Raw genomic sequence first — 17,535 nt, 5'->3', positions numbered from 1 at the left:
AAACGATACATACCATAGCCATGCCATCTGCGCTTAGTCTTTTTTTTTTTAAGTTTTTTATTTATTTATTTATGATAGTCACACACACAGAGAGAGAGAGAGAGAGGCAGAGACATAGGCAGAGGGAGAAGCAGGCTCCATGCACCGGGAGCCCGATGTGGGATTCGATCCCGGGTCTCCAGGATTGCGCCCTGGGCCAAAGGCAGGCGCTAAACCGCTGCGCCACCCAGAGATCCCCGCGCTTAGTCTTTTTTTAAAAGGAAGTCAAATATGCTATTTCTTCCTCCAAACTAATGAATTCCTTGGCTTTTAGTTACCTTAGATTCCTAGATATTATGGCCTCTTTGCAGTATAGAGGTACTATTAAAAATACAACATGGCTCTCCTTCTCTCTCTCTTCTTTCGATTAGAGGTAAGTTGGACCCACCGTTGTCTTTGCTGATAATTTATGCCTGCATTAAAAAATTACACAGGCCTTTTTAAAAAGGCAGGAAAGAATTCCTTTCATCAGTATAAGAATACCAAGAGTTACTATTCAGCCCATCCATCAGTTTTTCAGAAAGCTCTCAAACAGTCATATCCATTTTTGAGAAAAAATCCTTTTGGAATAACTTTTTAAGGAAAAGTAAAAATTTAGTTATGAGATTTTTTTTCTATTTATGGTTATTAAGTTTTGAAGAAACCTTTGAATTAGTATTAGTACTTGTAGCTTCTATTGCCTAGGTATTTATGGGTCATACACCAGTGGATTATACATTTCTTAGGTAGTATTCTAGAAAAATTTTAGAGGTCAGGAGTGATTCCTCTTGCTAGGTTGGGGTGGATCTGGAAGAGAGAAGACAAAGGAAGGTGTTTTGTTGTGGGTTTTTTGGTTTGTGGTGGAGAAGGTTGGTGCTTTTAACTGGTAAGGTTTTGTTTCTTGATCTTGGTGCTTTTGGATAAGTTATTACTGTTTATATTATTTTCTGTGTGATCTAGTTTAATGAAAGCAGTAAAGAAGTTAAGTAATTTTAAACAAGATAGCCTCAAAGAAATTAATTAACTAAAAATCTAGGCCTCATTTGGAGGAGGGTATAAAAATTGATTGGCCTTTTTTCCCTAAGATAAGAATGAAAGTGACTTCTAATAATTCCACCTTCAAAAGAAAATTCAAGTATTATTTAATTATAGAATCCTAAACTCAACATCCTGTCCTCTTCAAGGAATTGAAAACCATACTCTTGTATAGTAAAAATAGAGAATTGTGTACCCTTCTTATCACTAATCTATCCAAATACACTTGTCGCTCTAAAATTACTGGACATTTCCATCGTATATTAGAACAGTGCAAAGTAAACCATCAGTTAAATAATTTCTTTGTTCTTAGATTATTGTATTTGTCAAAGCTGTCCTTGGGTAGTAGGCACTATTAATAAAATCTGCCCACCAAAAGCATTGTCTACTTGGAGCTTCTTTTTCCCCACCCATTCCACAGGTCTGTTAATAATTTCTGATATCTTCATTTCAGATATTACTTCCCTTGTAAGCCTTCTTTCTAGCAAATTTTCCCTCTTCCTCTGTGCCACAGGTTATCCACTCCCCTGTGCTATCTCTAAACCTTATATAAGCCATTTTTATCACATCTATCAGACCTTTACAGGAGCTCTTGACCTTTTTTGTGCTGTGTGGCAAAGATTAGGGATGCTTGAAGTAATTCATAACTTGGGTGATTAATGTTTGAAGTGCAGAAAACATTAAAAATGGGATTTGTTCCATACCCAGTATCTTCCTCCCCCCATGAACTACATGGTTAATCTATCTTCTTGTAGATTGTTTCATTTTTGGGTCCCCAGAATCTGTTGCAGACTTGGCACACTTAAATTTTAATTTTTTGAATTTCATTAGGAGAGCTGAGCACCGTACTTTTATCATATAATCATACTGCCTTTTCCCACTTGAATCTTGAATCATATTGCCTTTTCCCACTTGAATCTTGATTTACTTAGGCTCTCCCACCTTAATTTCTTTTTAATTTTGTGGCACTTCCATGTTACTTTAACAATTTAATTTTTTAATATCTTTATTTTCATAGAACACCATTATTTTTATTTTGATTTTACATTTCTGTTATGTTTCTCAGAAAACCATCATGGTTAACTAAAAAAAAAAAAGTTTCAGTCAAAGAGATTTTTAAGCACACTTGAAGAGATAACTCATGCCTACCAAAGTTTTTTCGTGCAGTCATGGAATTTAGCAAAAGACTTGCCTTCTCCCTTCAAAATAGTACAGGCTTTGGAAAAACTGTAGTAAGTGGAACATATTTTTGTCTTTAAACATGTAGAATTTCTTTTGCTTTAGGAAGTTCTTTATAATGGGTGTCTTAGACCTCAGTGAGATGCAGTGGTCACCAGCCTGAGTCACCTGTATGGTGCATGAGGCTCTCCAGGGAATTGAAAGCAGCAAAGACGTATGATGTCCTTTTGGCATTCTAAGATATATATTTTGAATTATGTGTCTAATTCCAATTTGGCCTAGAGCATTTGAAGCTTTTGATATAATCTGAGTTTTATATTCATGTATCTCTAAGTTATCTGTTTAGAAAAAAAATAATAAAAGAACTTAACTTCATTGTTCTGTGACTTAAAACTTCTGGGTTGTCTGTTCTGTGCCTAGGCCAAAACAGCTTCACGAAATCCCAGCCTTTTACTGTCCTGACAAAAACAAGGTGAATTTCATTCCTAAAAGCGGCTCTGCCTTCTGCCTCGTCAGCATCCTCAAGCCACTCCTTCCCACACCAGATCTTACCCTCAAGGGCTCTGGTCACAGTCTGACAGTTACCACTGGCATGACAACCACTCTGCTGCAGCCTATTGCTGTGGCCTCCCTGTCCACAAACACAGAGCAAGACCGAGTCTCTCGAGGAACGAGTACAGTCATGCCATCGGCCTCTCTACTCCCACCACCAGAACCAATTGAGGAAGCTGAAGGATAGGTCACAGGGCTGTGTGGCCATTTTTCTGGGCAACTGAGAACCTCCTCAGATCATTTCATTGTGATGGCATCGCGAGCTCCCAGTTGGCTGTGGTATGCTCCAGCTTTCCAGGGTGACACGTCACAGTATGACTTCTGGAAGAAGGCAGCGCCCTCTGATGGCTTTGCTCCCTCATTGCTTAGCCTGCTTTTTCTTAAAGCACTGGTTGAAACAAGAAAGGTCTCACTCTTTACTTTTGGAGGGCCAATATCATTGTTTTTTTGTTTTCAAATTAAACTTCTTTTTTAAAAAAAAACTAATCTCTGCAAACCTAATTCCTGAAGGGAGACATGAATGATGCTGCAAGAACCATCTTTTATATGAAAATGACTATTTTATAATACCAATGTTACATTTTCTGAAACGTAGCAAACAGGATGTTCAAAGATTCTTTGGTGGCCTCTTGTTTCTTGTTTCCCTTTCTAGATGTGTGCTTTTCTCAGCTGTTTTCAGCTTTGGGACCAAAGGGATTGTTGACATTTTCCCAGCAATCTTAATCTCATGACTATGTTCTTCTCCCAAACAAGAATTGATAGGTAAATGCATTGGACAAATATATAATGAGATAAAAAGCAATATTAAATATTAGTACATTATGTGATTTATGTTTTTTGGTGTCAGAAGTTTGTGCTTTGGGTGAAATACTTGTAAAACTGCTGTTTTCTTCACTACACCTGTACACATTTCACCATGTGGTCAGAAAAGTTATAGTCTGGAAACAAGTGCTTTAATATGTTCTCACCCGTCATTGGAACTTGGTTTAAAAGTCAGTGAGCCAAAAGGAAATTACCCAGTGTTGATTGCTAGCTAGGAGTAAGGAGCCCCCTTGGTTTTTTACAAAATACTTGCCACATGATCTCCCTTTATCATCACTGTATCATAGTTCCAAGAGGTCCTAAAATAACTGTGCATGGATTTCCTCCTTTGCTTTTGTGATGTTGTTGTCTTGTGGATTTGGTCAGGGTTAGTAGTTTGCCAGGAGTGTAATCCATTGAATAGCAATCCGTAGTCACAGAGTCTTGCGACTGACATTTTCTTTATGGTGGTTGGCACTGAGATATGTTGCTTATAGATTTTGCTAGTTTTCCCTCCAGCATTCCACACAGTGGGGAAGACCGGCCAGGAGAGCTTTGGAGCATATTAAACAACAGGAATCTTTGAAAAATCCATACAGTTTTGGGTTTAGGCTCATCTTAATACAGTCACTGCCAGTATCACATGACAACAGTATTTCATGTTTGTGTATATGGTAGTGAAATTAAGGAGCAGCTCTTTTTTAAAATGAGTTTCAGCAAACAGTAATTGATAAAAAGCATCCTTCTAAGATCTTCATATACTACCTATGATGCAATAATTTAATATTCCTATACATATAGGGAGAAATTTAAATACTTGTAAAAGGGATACAGTTTAGAAGGTTAATACGTCAGTTTGTTCAGACATATACCATCAGAGGAAACCTAGTGGTAGCAATAAATCTTCTGAAAGGACTTCTTATACTCATGCACCTTTAAAACATCTAACTAATTAAAATTATGCCCTGTGAAGTTTAAGATGGAGATGTATTTAGGCAAATTAGATAAATTCAGACCTTAGAATAAGTTTGTCAGGTTTCACTTGGTAGCACTGATGAATTTTGGTAATTTCTCCATCCAAAACTAGCTTACTTGGATTTATAGTACATTGTGGCTTCTAAATCACTAAAACTCAGTTATTCAGGGTCTAAATTTTCTGGTTGGTTGGTTTTTTGAGAAGAACCTTGATTCTTTGCCTTATTTGTTGTTATGTGTCTTGACTTTACCATTTCACCACTGAGAACTGCTCTATCAAAAGTGCAGAAGAAAAGGTAAAACTCATCAGGTGAGTTGGTATGAATGGTAGGAGGAGGAAGTTTAAACAAGTTTCTAAAAAAAAAAAAAAACCCTCAGTTTTTGGATTACTTGAATTCCATTAAATCTGTGGGTTTTTTCTTTACCTTACACTTACTTTCTTCTGTCCATTCCTGTAAATGACAAGGGTATTTTGTAACTAAAATGCCACTTTATAAACCGTTTTTCCTTTTACTCTGTTGTGCATATTTGTATAATTCACATCTTTCTGTAGAGTGTCCTATATCCTTAAAGTAATTTAAAACTAGAATGGGAGAACAAGTTTAAAAGTTATAATTTACATAGTCTTATAAGTGGAACTTTTAAACGTTTGGTTGTAAGGAGAATGTGAATTTGCAGGTAAATTAATTGTATGGCAACCAAACATATCCCTCGGGTTTGGGAGAAATAGAGCCTGAGATTTGAAAGACAAAAAGGTACAAGGTACAAACAACTCTAACTGCCAGTGCCAAAGGGCTAATTTTTAAGCATATGAGCTTTATTGCAGTCTTGAAAAAATATTAACCATAGGTCCATTCAGCTCTTTTGCTTAACCCTTAGTTCACAGATGGCTGATTAAAAAAAAAAAAATGGATCTACTTTCAAGAGAATATTTTCTAAAATTACATTCCATAATTATCTTGCTATTCTGTAGAAAACTGTACAGAAGATAAATTAGAATAGCTTCAATGGGAATATAATTTAAATTTTTTAAAGTTTTAAATAAATTTACTTCCATTGCAGTAAAAGAAATAGGTGGCATGTATATTTTGGCAAAAGGAGCTATTCTCTGATTATTTACTTTGTCTTAAGTTATTTCTCTTGATTTCTTCCTTATGATGAAAACATAGAAATTTATTGTTTCTGATTATGACTAAGTCTATTACTTGTCATGGCTTTTGTTAGCAATTATATTTTTAAAATATCTGTTCTGCCTCTTTGGTTAATATGATGAGCATGGATGCCAAAATTATTTTGAACTAGAGTCTTCATTTTGTTTAAAATATTTCTTACACTTATGATAAGCCAAATCAGCCTTTTAGAAGGTGCTATTGCTAACTGTGGAATAACTGGCAAGAAGAAAGGCTTTTTTTTTTCCTTTTTTTTTTCTTTTCTTTTTAATGGCTGGCTTTTACCGGAAAAGAGATATTTTAAAAAATGGCAGAATTTCTAGCCTTCTGTATGTCCAAGATTAGGACTGGGTTGTCAAGATTTTCTTCTGTTAAAGGAAATAAAACTCGCCATTACTGAATTCAGCTTACTATTCTAACTTAAGATTCATTCCTTAATGCTTGGAATTTTGATGTCTCAAAACTGGACCAGTGGAAGTGCTGAATTTGCATTAAAAAAGCTAAGGATACTTCGCACTTTAAGGTTTAAGTTTTACTCTGCTTAAATTAATGATAAGCAGAGCAGCCCTGAACAATATTTTGTTTATACAATCCTGTTGAAGAATATAATTTATGTTTTTTTGAAGTCTGTATCTTTCATCTGTTTAAGCTGTGTAAATCTTTTGAAAATGCAATTTTTTTAAATTTTGTTTTTCTAACAAAAATCTCCCCCAAAAAACAGCATTTCCAATGGTGATAAATATTGTTATTATGTACTTATGTATTCCCTGTATCTGACACTTACTGCTGCCTCACAAGAAAATAGAACTTTTATGTTAAAAATAAAGTCTGTTCTTGAGAGTTTTTTTTTCCATGTGCTTTTATGAATGTTGTTGCCTCATTTCGGATTTTCTTTTCAGACACTTCTCACCTGAAATAATTTAAAGATAGTATATTCTTTTTCACAAATGTATAGAAAAATGGGTGTGTTAAGTAGCAAGATATATAATATTGTCAGTTGTTACTTCCTTGCTGTCTCTTTACTTCCTCTAGAATGCAAAATACTTGATCTTTGTGGTAAGTGATAAGCACACTGAAAGATAATATATGTTTAGAAATAATTCATTACTTCATAGTTAGAGATTTAGCTAGGACAGTCACCTAATGTTATCCTGAAGTACAAATAGAGGATTTTTTCCCTTTGTTTTGGTAATTCGTTTTTTCTAAATCAGCCATGTTCTTCCATATATACAGTGGTTTATATGTGCAAGGTAGTTGTTTAGGCTCAGGGGTTGTCTGTATTCACAGAACAGAGCTAGTTAGATATGCCCCCAATGAAGGCTGCATGCAGTATATATATAACATATAGAAAGCAGGGACACCATTTTAAGTGAAGTAAAAAGTCACTACAGAGATCAGTTATAAAAAGTAGTCATCAAATTACATTGTAAAAAATTCCGAAAATTATTTTGGGGTGGAGGTTAACTAGAATTTGGGGATAGCTAATGAATATATATTTACCTTATAACCTAGCATCAAATGCAAAGAAAATCTGAAATTGGTTCTAAATCTTCCATTTTTTTCCTCTGTCTTTCCCCTCTGTCTTTAAAGAGGTTGAGAGGAGAAAAAAAAATTTTTTTTTAAAGATTTATTTACTTGAGAGCAAGAGAGAGCAAGGGAGCATGAGGGAGGAGGGGCAGAGGGATAGGGAAAGTCTTAAGCAGACTCCACACTGAGCATGGAGCCCAACGTGGGGCTCAACATGGAGCTCAGTCTTACAACTCTGAGATAATGACCTGATCCGAAACCAAGAGTTGGTCTCTTAACCCATCTGCACCACCCACGTGCCCCGAGAAAATTTAGATCTCAATTTGGGTGTTCTTCTATTCTCCCATTTTTTATTTTGATTCATTAAATATACCACACACACACCCAGCAGTTTTTAGGTCTATAATGATCTTTTCCCTTTAAATTGCTTTTAAGTAGTTGGGTATGAAATTCAGTATCCTCTTCATAGCAATTCCCTGCCAATGTATATCAATACCGGTTTTTTTTCCTTGCTAAGATGAGGTATGCTTTAAAAATATTTTATACATCTACTAGAGCATAGTATGATAATACAAATAGCTTTTGTATCTCTTTGGTTTAATGTTTTTCAAACTGAGTCTTAAAATTAATTTAATAGGTCTAGCCAATGTTTTGTTTTTTAATGAAGCTGAATAGAAAAATAAGTATTTGGGATCCCTGGGTGGCGCAGCGGTTTGGCGCCTGCCTTTGGCCCAGGGCGCGATCCTGGAGACCTGGGATCGAATCCCACGTCGGGCTCCCGGTGCATGGAGCCTGCTTCTCCCTCTGCCTCTCTCTCTCTCTCTCTCTCTCTCTCTCTCTGTGTGTGTGACTATCATAAATAAATAAAAAAATTAAAAAAAAAAGAAAAATAAGTATTCATACATAAGGAGAATATCTGTAAAACTTTTGCTAGACATAGATACACATTAGGTTACAAAGTAAAATGAATTTCATAGTATGAGAATCAAAATGATGAAAAGTACTACTCTAGATACAACTTTTGTGTGTATGTCTTTGGGTTGGTCAGTATCTTCACACAGAGATGAGAGTAGAGTCTTTAAGACATTGTTTCTAATTCCCTTTAATAAGTATCTCCAAATATCTCTGGTTTTGTAAAAATAAAATACTAGTTTGTTCTGCAGTTCACATCTTCCTCAAACTGAGAATTCATCTCTGTATACTCCTTGTTTGATTTTGGAAACTAGTGTGAATTAGTCTTGCTAAATCATTATGTTTTACAGAAGACTGTCATGGAGGCTTTGTTGGTTAAAAACCAGGAATGTAACCATTTATCTTCATTCTGTGCCTTACACAGTTATTTTTGAGATCCTTAGGATAATTCAGAGAAGATGCAGAAAAAGCCCTGGTTTTAGGGCCACAGTTTGGGGTACCAGTTCTGGTTCAGCAGCTTAATGTTCATGGGATCTTGAGCAAAAAAGACTTTTGAGCTTCAGTCTTCTTATGAGATGAGGGATATAGTGCTGTCCATTAAGTGGTTACTGAATGTGAAAGTAACTTCTAAAACTGGAAGCAAATACTTACCTCCTTTATATTTTAAGTTTATTCATTCCTTAAGAAAGCCAAAAGTTTTCAGTCATAGGAAATGGTCCCATGTAATTCATTTTAGCTTGTAAAGTTATAATACAGTTAACCCTTGAACAACATAGGTTTTTTTCAATAGATATTGGAAAAATTTTTAAAGATTTTTGATAATTTGAAAAAACAGATGAACTGTGTAGCTTTGAATTCTAAAAAATAGGTACCATGAATGTGTAAAACATATGTAGATAGTATTATATCTTAAAATATATGTAGATGTATTATATCTTACCATTTACACTACCATAAAATATACACAAATCTATCACAAGTTAAAACTTACCAAAACTTAGTTGCACACATAACCATACATGGAGCCATTTGTAGTCAAGAGAAATGTAAACAAACGTAAAGATGCAGTATAAAATCACAACTGCGTAAGATTTACTGTAGTACCTACTGTATTACTGTAATAATCTCATTTATACCTGTGGCTATTGCGATAAGCTCAAGTGTTGCAAATATCCTCTTAAAATGCTGTGTAACACTAATCATCATGAGCGATTCATCTCTCCAGTAAACTGCATATGTCAGTAAAAAGTGATCTTGTAGTTCTCATGTATTTTTCATGTTTAGTGCAATACTGTAAAGCTTGAATAACACCATGGAACCCATATGAGGTGCCATCAGAGATGCTGGAAGTTCTCCCAAGAAGCAGAGAAAAAAAGTGGAATTGCTTGTTAACATACTATAGATTGAGATCTGAAGTGCAGTAGCAACCATTTCAAGATAAATTAATCCAGTTAAGGACCATTTGTCATATGACAAAGCAAAAGGAAAATGAAGGATTTAAAGCAGGAGAATTTAATGCCAGTAAAGGATGGTTTGATAATTTTAGAAAGTGTTTGGTTTAAAAAATGGCAAGAAAACAGAACATCTTCTGATGACCAAGAGGCAGAAGATGAGTTCCCAGATATCATTAAGAAAATAATTGAGGGGAAAGGATATCTGCCTGAATGGATTTTTAATGTAGACGAAAGTGCCCTATTCTGGAGGGAAAAATGCCAAAAGGACATTTAATAGGAAGAAAAGTGAGCATCAGGATTTAAGCCAGGATTTGCACATTTGTGCAAATGTAGTTGGATTTATGATCAGGACTGCCCTTTTCTATAAAACTGTTAATCCCCAAGTCTTGAAGGGAAAAGATAAATACTAGCAGCCAGTCTTTTGCTTGTACAAGAAGGTCTGGACAGTGAGAACTCTTTTTCTAGATTGGTTCCATTAATGCTTTGTCCCTGAAGTCAGGAAGTACCTAGCCAATGAGAGACTGCCTTTAAAAATTATTTTGATATTGGATAATGCCCCTGGCCTACCTAAAGCCCCATGAGTTCAACACCAAAGACCTCAAAGTGGTCTACTTGCCCCCAGACACAATGTCTCTAATTCAGCCTGCAGGTCAGAGGTCATAGAGACTTTTAAGTTTCATTACCCACTGTACTTAATGGAAAGCATTGTCAATGCTATGGAAGAGAGAACCCTGATAAAACATCATGGAAGTCTTGAAAGTCTCATCACTGAAGATGGGTGGCATCACTGTTACAGAAAAAGCTGTGAAAGCTATGAAATCCAAAAGAATAAATTGCTACTGGAAAAAATTGTGTCCAGATATTGTGCATGACTTCACCGGACTTATGACAGTCCATCAAGGAAATAATGAGAGATTCTGGATGTGGCAAAAAAAAAGATGTGTGTGTGAAGAGTTTCAATATATGGTTCTTGAAATTCAAGAGCTAACAGACACCACACCAGAGGAATTAACAAAAGATTTGATGGACATGGCTGCTTCGGAACCAGTGCAGCCCATGAAGGAGAAATGTAGAAGAAGCAGTGACAGAAAACAAATTGACATTAGACAATCTGGCAGAGGGGTTCCAGATATTCAAGACTACTTTTCACTTGTTTCATAACATGGACTCTTCTATGATATAATTATTGAAACTAAAGCAAATGGTGGAAGGAGATTTGATAGCATATAGGAATATTTTTAGAGAAATGAAAAAGCAAGAGTCAGAAATTACAATGTCTTTCCATAAAGTTAAACAGAGTGTGCCTGCCTCTCTGTTTCACCTCCTCTTCCACCCCAGAGACCATGAGATCGACGTTTCTCCCCTCCTCCTCAGCCTACTCAATGTGAGGATGAGGATAAAGACCTTTATGATGCTTCCACTTAATGAATAGTAACCAATCATTATGCCATGCTGTTAATAAACTTAACTGTTGTATATGTTGTGTCTTTGTGTGAAAATCTATAACTGTAAGGCAAGAACTGTGTGAGATGTTTTTGTGTCATCATATTTTAAGTATTCATTGTGAAGAACATCACGTGCAAGACTTCAAGTGGATAGCCTATCCTTACGGAGGCATAAGGTAAGTGATACTTAATATAAAATTAATGGATTAGTTTTATGATATTGCTTTCAAAGAATTATATTACCATGCAGTATGCTTCTCATAATTGAAGCAACTGTATTAGCTTATCATTACAGGTAAGTGGTATTTTTTTAAAAGTACTGTTTCTAATACTGTATTATGAATGACACTATTACTTAATGTATGCCATAAAAATATAACCATTCATTAGTGTATAAGCTAGGCTACTATGAAGCAATTGTATGCATTATACTAGGCTGTAAAGCAGTCATACTGATGCTGCTTCATTATGAATGCATGAATTCTTATGTTTGTGAATAAATATGAATTTCCTTTTCACATTATCTTCATTTTTTACGTCTAGTGTTAGTATACATAGTATCTACAGTGTCTTGTATAAAACTATTTTTTTAAATTTATTTTTTATTGGTGTTCAATTTACTAACATACAGAATAACCCCCAGTGCCCGTCACCCATTCACTCCCACCCCCCGCTCTCCTCCCCTTCTACCACCCCTAGTTCGTTTCCCAGAGTTAGCAGTCTTTACGTTCTGTCTCCCTTTCTGATATTTCCCACACATTTCTTCTCCCTTCCCTTATATTCCCTTTCACTATTATTTATATTCCCCAAATGAATGAGAACATATAATGTTTGTCCTTCTCCAACTGACTTACTTCACTCAGCTGTATAAAACTATTGATGTAACTGACAGATGATTAAACTTGTAAACACATGACATCAATAAATTACAGTACTATTCGAGTCCCAGTGGAGTCGCAAAAAAATAAATTACAGTACTATAAAGTATCTTTGACTTAATATCTTAATTTCTCTAGCTTTGTTGTAAGAATACAGTATATAGTATACAAAATGTGTTACTGGTAAGCCTTCTGGTCAATAGTAGGCTATTAGTAATTCAGTTTTGGGGGAGTCAGAAGTTACACAGAGACTTCCAATTGTGTGTATTGTGGGGATTGGCTAACCACCCTGCACTGTTCGAGGAACAGCTGTTTAGTCCAGGATATTGAGCTGAAATCCTGAGAAAAGTAGGTAACACTATTGATAGCCTACCAAGTACCAGGCACCTTATATGATAACTAAACGTTTACCCTAATCTTTACAGTAACCATATAAAGCCAAACATGGCTATTTTTACTATCTTATAGATGACCAAATTGGAATTAGATGAACTCTTTGTTGGTCATCCGGGAAATGTCGAAGTCTGGCTTTGAACCAGGTCTGACTAGGGCTCAACACAAAGCCTTACTGCTACTTCCTCCATAAGAGTGACCTTAATTTAGGTGTTGAGTATCATTGTGGATTACCTGCCATTGAGCCATTGCCTTGTTTTCATTTGCCATCCTCTTCCTTCAGCTGCTGGCAGCTTGGTTCAGAGTGTAAAGAGAAAGTATTCTAGTTAGACACCAATTTCTTACCAAAGAAGTTACTGACACAAATCTTCAAGCTGTTAGTTTTATGTTGCACAGCTGCAGAAATTCCAGAGAAATATTTTAACTTGGGGAGCACAACTTTTAGGCAGAAGCTGACTTCAATCACATTTTTGGTGGATTTTTTTTAACCTGACATTTTGAGGAAAAGATTTCCAATCTGTTCATTCATTCAATTTTTCATCAAGATATGTGTACTCCTTAATCCCCATACCCTATTTCCCCCGTTCCTCCACCCACCTCCCTTCTGGTAACCATCAGTTCTCTAAACTTAAGACTTTGTTTTGTGGTTTGTCTTTTTTCCCCTTTTCATTTGTTTCTTAAATTCCATATGAGAGAGATCGTACTGTATTTGTGTTTCTCTGGCTGACTTAATTCCCTTAACATAATAACTCTCTAGCTCCACCCATGTTGTTGCAAATAGCATGCTTTCATTATTTTGTATGGCTGAATAATATTCCATTGTGTACACACACGTGACATACATGTCACGTCGTCTTTATCCATTCATCTCTCTGGATACTTGGGTTGCTTCCATAGTTGGGCTATTATAAATAAGACTGTTTAGTGTTTTTGTATTTTTAGGGTAAATACACAGTGATTACTTGTAGAGTAGTTCTATTTTTAATTTTTTTTGAGGAACCTCCATACTGTCTTCGACAGTGGCTGTACCAGTTTGCATTGTCACCAGCAGTGCACAAGAGTTCCTTTTCTCCCCCCACATCCTCCTCAACAATTGTTTCTTGTGTTTTTTATTTTAGCCATTCTGATATCTCATTGTGTGAGGTGATACCTCATTGTGGTTTGGATTTGCATTTCCCTGATAAGTGATGTTGAGCCTTTTCTTCATGTGTCTGTTGGCCCTTTGGATTTTTTTTTTTTTTTTTTTTGAGAAATGTTATGTTTTCTTCTCATTTTTAAATTGGATTATTTGTCTTTTGGGTATTGAGTTGTATAAATTCTTCATATATTTTGGATGCTAACCCTTTATTATATATGACATTTGCAAGTATCTGCTCCCATTCAGTAGGTTGCCTTTTAATTTTGCTGACTGTGTCCTTTGCTGTGTAGAAATTTCTATTTGGATATAGTCCCAATAGTTTGTTTTTGCTTTTATTTCCCTTGCCTCAGGAGACATATCTAGAAAAATGTTCTACGACCAATATCATCGAGACATTGGCCTGTGTTCTTTTCAAGTATACGTATGGCTTCAGGTCTCACATTTAGGTCTTTAATCCATTTTGAGTTTATTTTTGTGTATGGTGTAAGAAAGTGGTCCTGTTTTCTTTTTTTGCATGTTGCTGCAGGTTTTCCCAGAACCATTTGTTAAAGAGACTGTCCTTTTCCCATTGTATATTCATTTCTCCTTTATCAAAGATTAATTGACTAAATAATTGTAGGTTTATTTCTAGGTTTTCTGTCCTATTCCATTAATCTATTTTTTTTAATGGCAGTACCATACTGTTTTGTAATGTAACTTGAAATTCGGAATTCTGTACCTCCAGTTTTTTCTTTTTCAAGATTGTTTTGGCTATTCAAGGCCTTTTGTGGTTCCATACAGATTATAGGATTGTTAGTTCTTTGAAAAATGCTGTTTGTATTTTGATAGGGATTGCATTAAATCTATAGCTTGCTTTGGGTAGTATAGATGCTTTAATAATAATTGTTCTTTCAACCCATGAACATGGAATTTCTTTCATCAGTGTTTTACAGTTTTGAGTATAAGTCTTTCACTTCTTTGGCTAAGTTTATTCCTAGATATAAACTTGTTTTTGGTGTAGTTGTATGTGGGATTGCTTTCTTAATTTTACTTTTTGCTGCTTTATTATTATTGTGTAGAAATGCAACAGATTTCTGTACATTGATTTTATATCCTATGACTTTACCAAATTCATTTATCAATTGTTAGTTTTTTGATGGAATCTTCAGGGTTTTTAATATATATAATATGTCATCTGCAAATAATGAAGGTTTACTTCTTCCTTACCAATTTGGATGCCTTTTATTTCTTTTTTGTTGTCTGATAGGTGTGGCTAGGACTTCCAGCACTATGTTTAGTAAAAGTTGTGAGAGTGGAGGGTAAAAGGGTAAAAGCTCTCGGGTTTTCAACATTAAGTATGATTTTAACTGGCTTTTTCATGTTATGGCCTTTACTATACTGAAGTATGTTCCCTCTACACTTACTTTGTTGAGAGTTTTTGCATTGAATGGATGTTTTACTTTGTCAAATGCTTTTCCTGCATATGTTGAAATGATTATATCATTTTTGTTCTTTCTCTTGTTTATGTATCATGTTGAGTGATTGGCAAATATTGAACCACCCTTGCAACCCAGGAATTAATCCCACTTGATCATGGTGTATGATTTTTTTTAATGCATTGTTGGTTTGCTACTATTTTATTGAGGATTTTTGTGTCTATAATTCATGAGAGATATCGGCCTGTCCTCTTTATGTCTTTGTCTAGTTTTGGTATCAGGCTGATACTGTCCTCATGAAATGAATTCGGAGGTTTTCCATCCTCTTGTATTTTTTGGACTAGTTTGAGAAGAATAAGTATTAACTCTTCTTTAAATGTTTGGTAGAATTTGCCAGTGAAGGTGTCTGGTCCTAGACCGTTGTTTTTTTGGGAGACTTCAGATTACTGATTCAATTTCCTTGGTGGTAGTTGGTCTGTTCAAATTTTGTTTCTTCCTGCCTTATTTTTAGTTAAGTATGTTTCTAGAATTTATCTACCACTTCTAGGTTGTCCCAATTCGTTGGCATATAGGTTTTCATAATATTCTGTTACAATTGTTTGTATATCTGTGGTGTTGGTTGTTATTTCTCCTCTTTCATTAGTGATTTTATCTGGGTTCTCTCTCTCTCTTCTGATGAGTCCTGCTAGAGTTTATCAATTTTGTGATCTTTTCGAAGAAACAGCTCCTGTTTTCATTGATCTGTTCTATTGTTTTTTTAGTTTCTATATCATTTATTGCTGCTCTAATCTTCCTTCTTTTTGTTGGTTTTGGGTTTTATTATTTTTGTAGCTCCTTTAGGTGTCAGGTTAGGTTGTTTTGAGATTTTTCTTCTTGAGGTAGGCCTATATTACTTTAAACTTCACTTTTAGAACCACTTGTGCTGCATCCCAAAGATTTTGGATCATTATGTTTTCATTTTCATTTGTTTCCATGTTACTTTTTATTTCTTCTTTGATTTCCTGGTTGACCCACTCATTTTTTAGTAGCATGTTATTTAATCTCCATGCATTTGTGCTCTTTCCAGATTTTTCTTGTGATTGATTTCTGGCTTCAATAACATGTGATCAGAAAAGATGCATGGTAGGACTTCAGTTTTTTTGAATTTGTTGAGACTTGTTTTGTGGCCTAATATGTGATCTGTTCTGGAGAATGTTCCATGTGCAATTAAAAAAGATGTGTATTCTTATGTTCAGTATGGAATGTTATGAATAAATGTTAAATCCATCCAGTCTAGTGTGTCATTCACAGCCACTGTTTCCTTGTTGATTTTCTGTTTGGATGCTCTGTCCATCGATGTGAGTGGGTTGTTAAAGTCTTCTACTATTATATTACTGTCAATTATTTCCTTCATGTTTATTATTAACTTTTAGTATTTGTGTGCTCCCACGTTGGGTGCATAAATATTTACAGTTGTTATATCTTCTTGTTGGATTGTCCCCTTTATTCTTACATAGTGTCCTTGGTCTCTTGTTACAGTCTTTGTTTTAAAGTCCAGCTTATCTGGGGGTGCCTGGCTGGCTCAGTTGGAAGAGCAAGTGATTCTTGATCCTGGGTGTTGTGAGTTCAAGCCCCATATTGGGTGATAAACTTAAAAAAATTAAGTCTAGTTTGTTTGGTACAAGTATTACTACCTCAGCTTTCTTTTGACATTTATTTGCATGATAAATATTTCTCCATCGCCTCACTTTCAAAATGTGTCTTTCAGCTGAGATGAGTCTCTTGTAGGCAATATATAGAAGATCTGGTCAAAAGTAATATTCTAATCTTAATTTGGTATGCTCATTTCAGACAGAAGACAAAGTGAAATCACCTGGATCACAATTTATGTATCAGGCCAAAGTTACTATAAAATAACTATGATATTAATAGTGGTTATTCTGAATGGCAGAGCTGTGGGTGATTTTTTCCTAAATGAGAGAGTATTACTTTGAAATGGGAAAAAGGAAACGTTTTCCTTTGATGTAAAAACATGCACTTCAAAATCTTAGTTATTAACACCACCCAGATCTCCTTTTTGTATTTACTCTGCTTGTTGATCAGTTATTTATACCACTGAAGGAAGAACCATGTTTTGACTTTAAATGCCAAGGAGAGTTAATTCAGCTTCTTACTTTTTTTAAATGGTACATAAAAAAGGAGGAGGTATTTTGTGGTTGGCATATTGATGTGACCTATCCTGTTCAATAGGTTTTCACTGCCATATTTAAATAACTTACCATTTATATTTTATGTGCATTACTTTCAATGCTGCTGAATTAACATTTAAAGTTTGTATTTCCTTCCTAGTTTAATTTCAGTATCCCAAGTTCTGGGAGCACTTCATTGCTCAAGGTCAGAAAATGTGGGGCTCTGCCGATACTATAAAGATATATATAAACTAGATTGATTTTGGCTTTCTTCTTTTTATTCATGCCTTCAGCAAGTCAGGTTAAATACTATGCTTATATTTCATGGGTTATTATTTCTAGGTTCAAAATTTTGACATTTGATGGTTTGTCTTTTGTTACTGATTGTATTTACACAAAAAACACATTCTGTTATTTCCCATATCTTATAATGTCCCATCTGTATGAAGTTAAAAAGAATCAGTCTCACAAAGATA

The 17,535-nt window shown here is 35.0% G+C and overlaps 1 protein-coding gene across 3 annotated transcripts in view; it reads left to right on the top strand.

The window, feature by feature from the left end:
• Positions 1-11,100, top strand: part of FAM117B (family with sequence similarity 117 member B) — an 85,336-nt gene extending 74,236 nt beyond the window's left edge. For 2 of the 3 annotated variants that reach the window (XM_077885457.1, XM_077885456.1), the window contains exon 8: positions 2,653-6,569. In XM_077885457.1, the coding sequence (XP_077741583.1) occupies positions 2,653-2,971 (319 nt within the window). In that variant the 3' untranslated portion in view covers positions 2,972-6,569. Of the gene's footprint in view, positions 1-2,652; positions 6,570-9,452 lie in introns of those variants that run through there. The other variant, XM_077885458.1, reaches the window with a different exon arrangement.
• Positions 11,101-17,535: the final 6,435 nt, after the last annotated feature.

The sequence above is a fragment of the Canis aureus genome, chromosome 36 (genome assembly GCF_053574225.1).
Source record: "Canis aureus isolate CA01 chromosome 36, VMU_Caureus_v.1.0, whole genome shotgun sequence".
Taxonomy (NCBI): domain Eukaryota; kingdom Metazoa; phylum Chordata; class Mammalia; order Carnivora; family Canidae; genus Canis; species Canis aureus.
The sequence above is the reverse complement of the archived record's forward strand: the minus strand, read 5'-3'. Positions and strand labels throughout refer to the sequence as shown.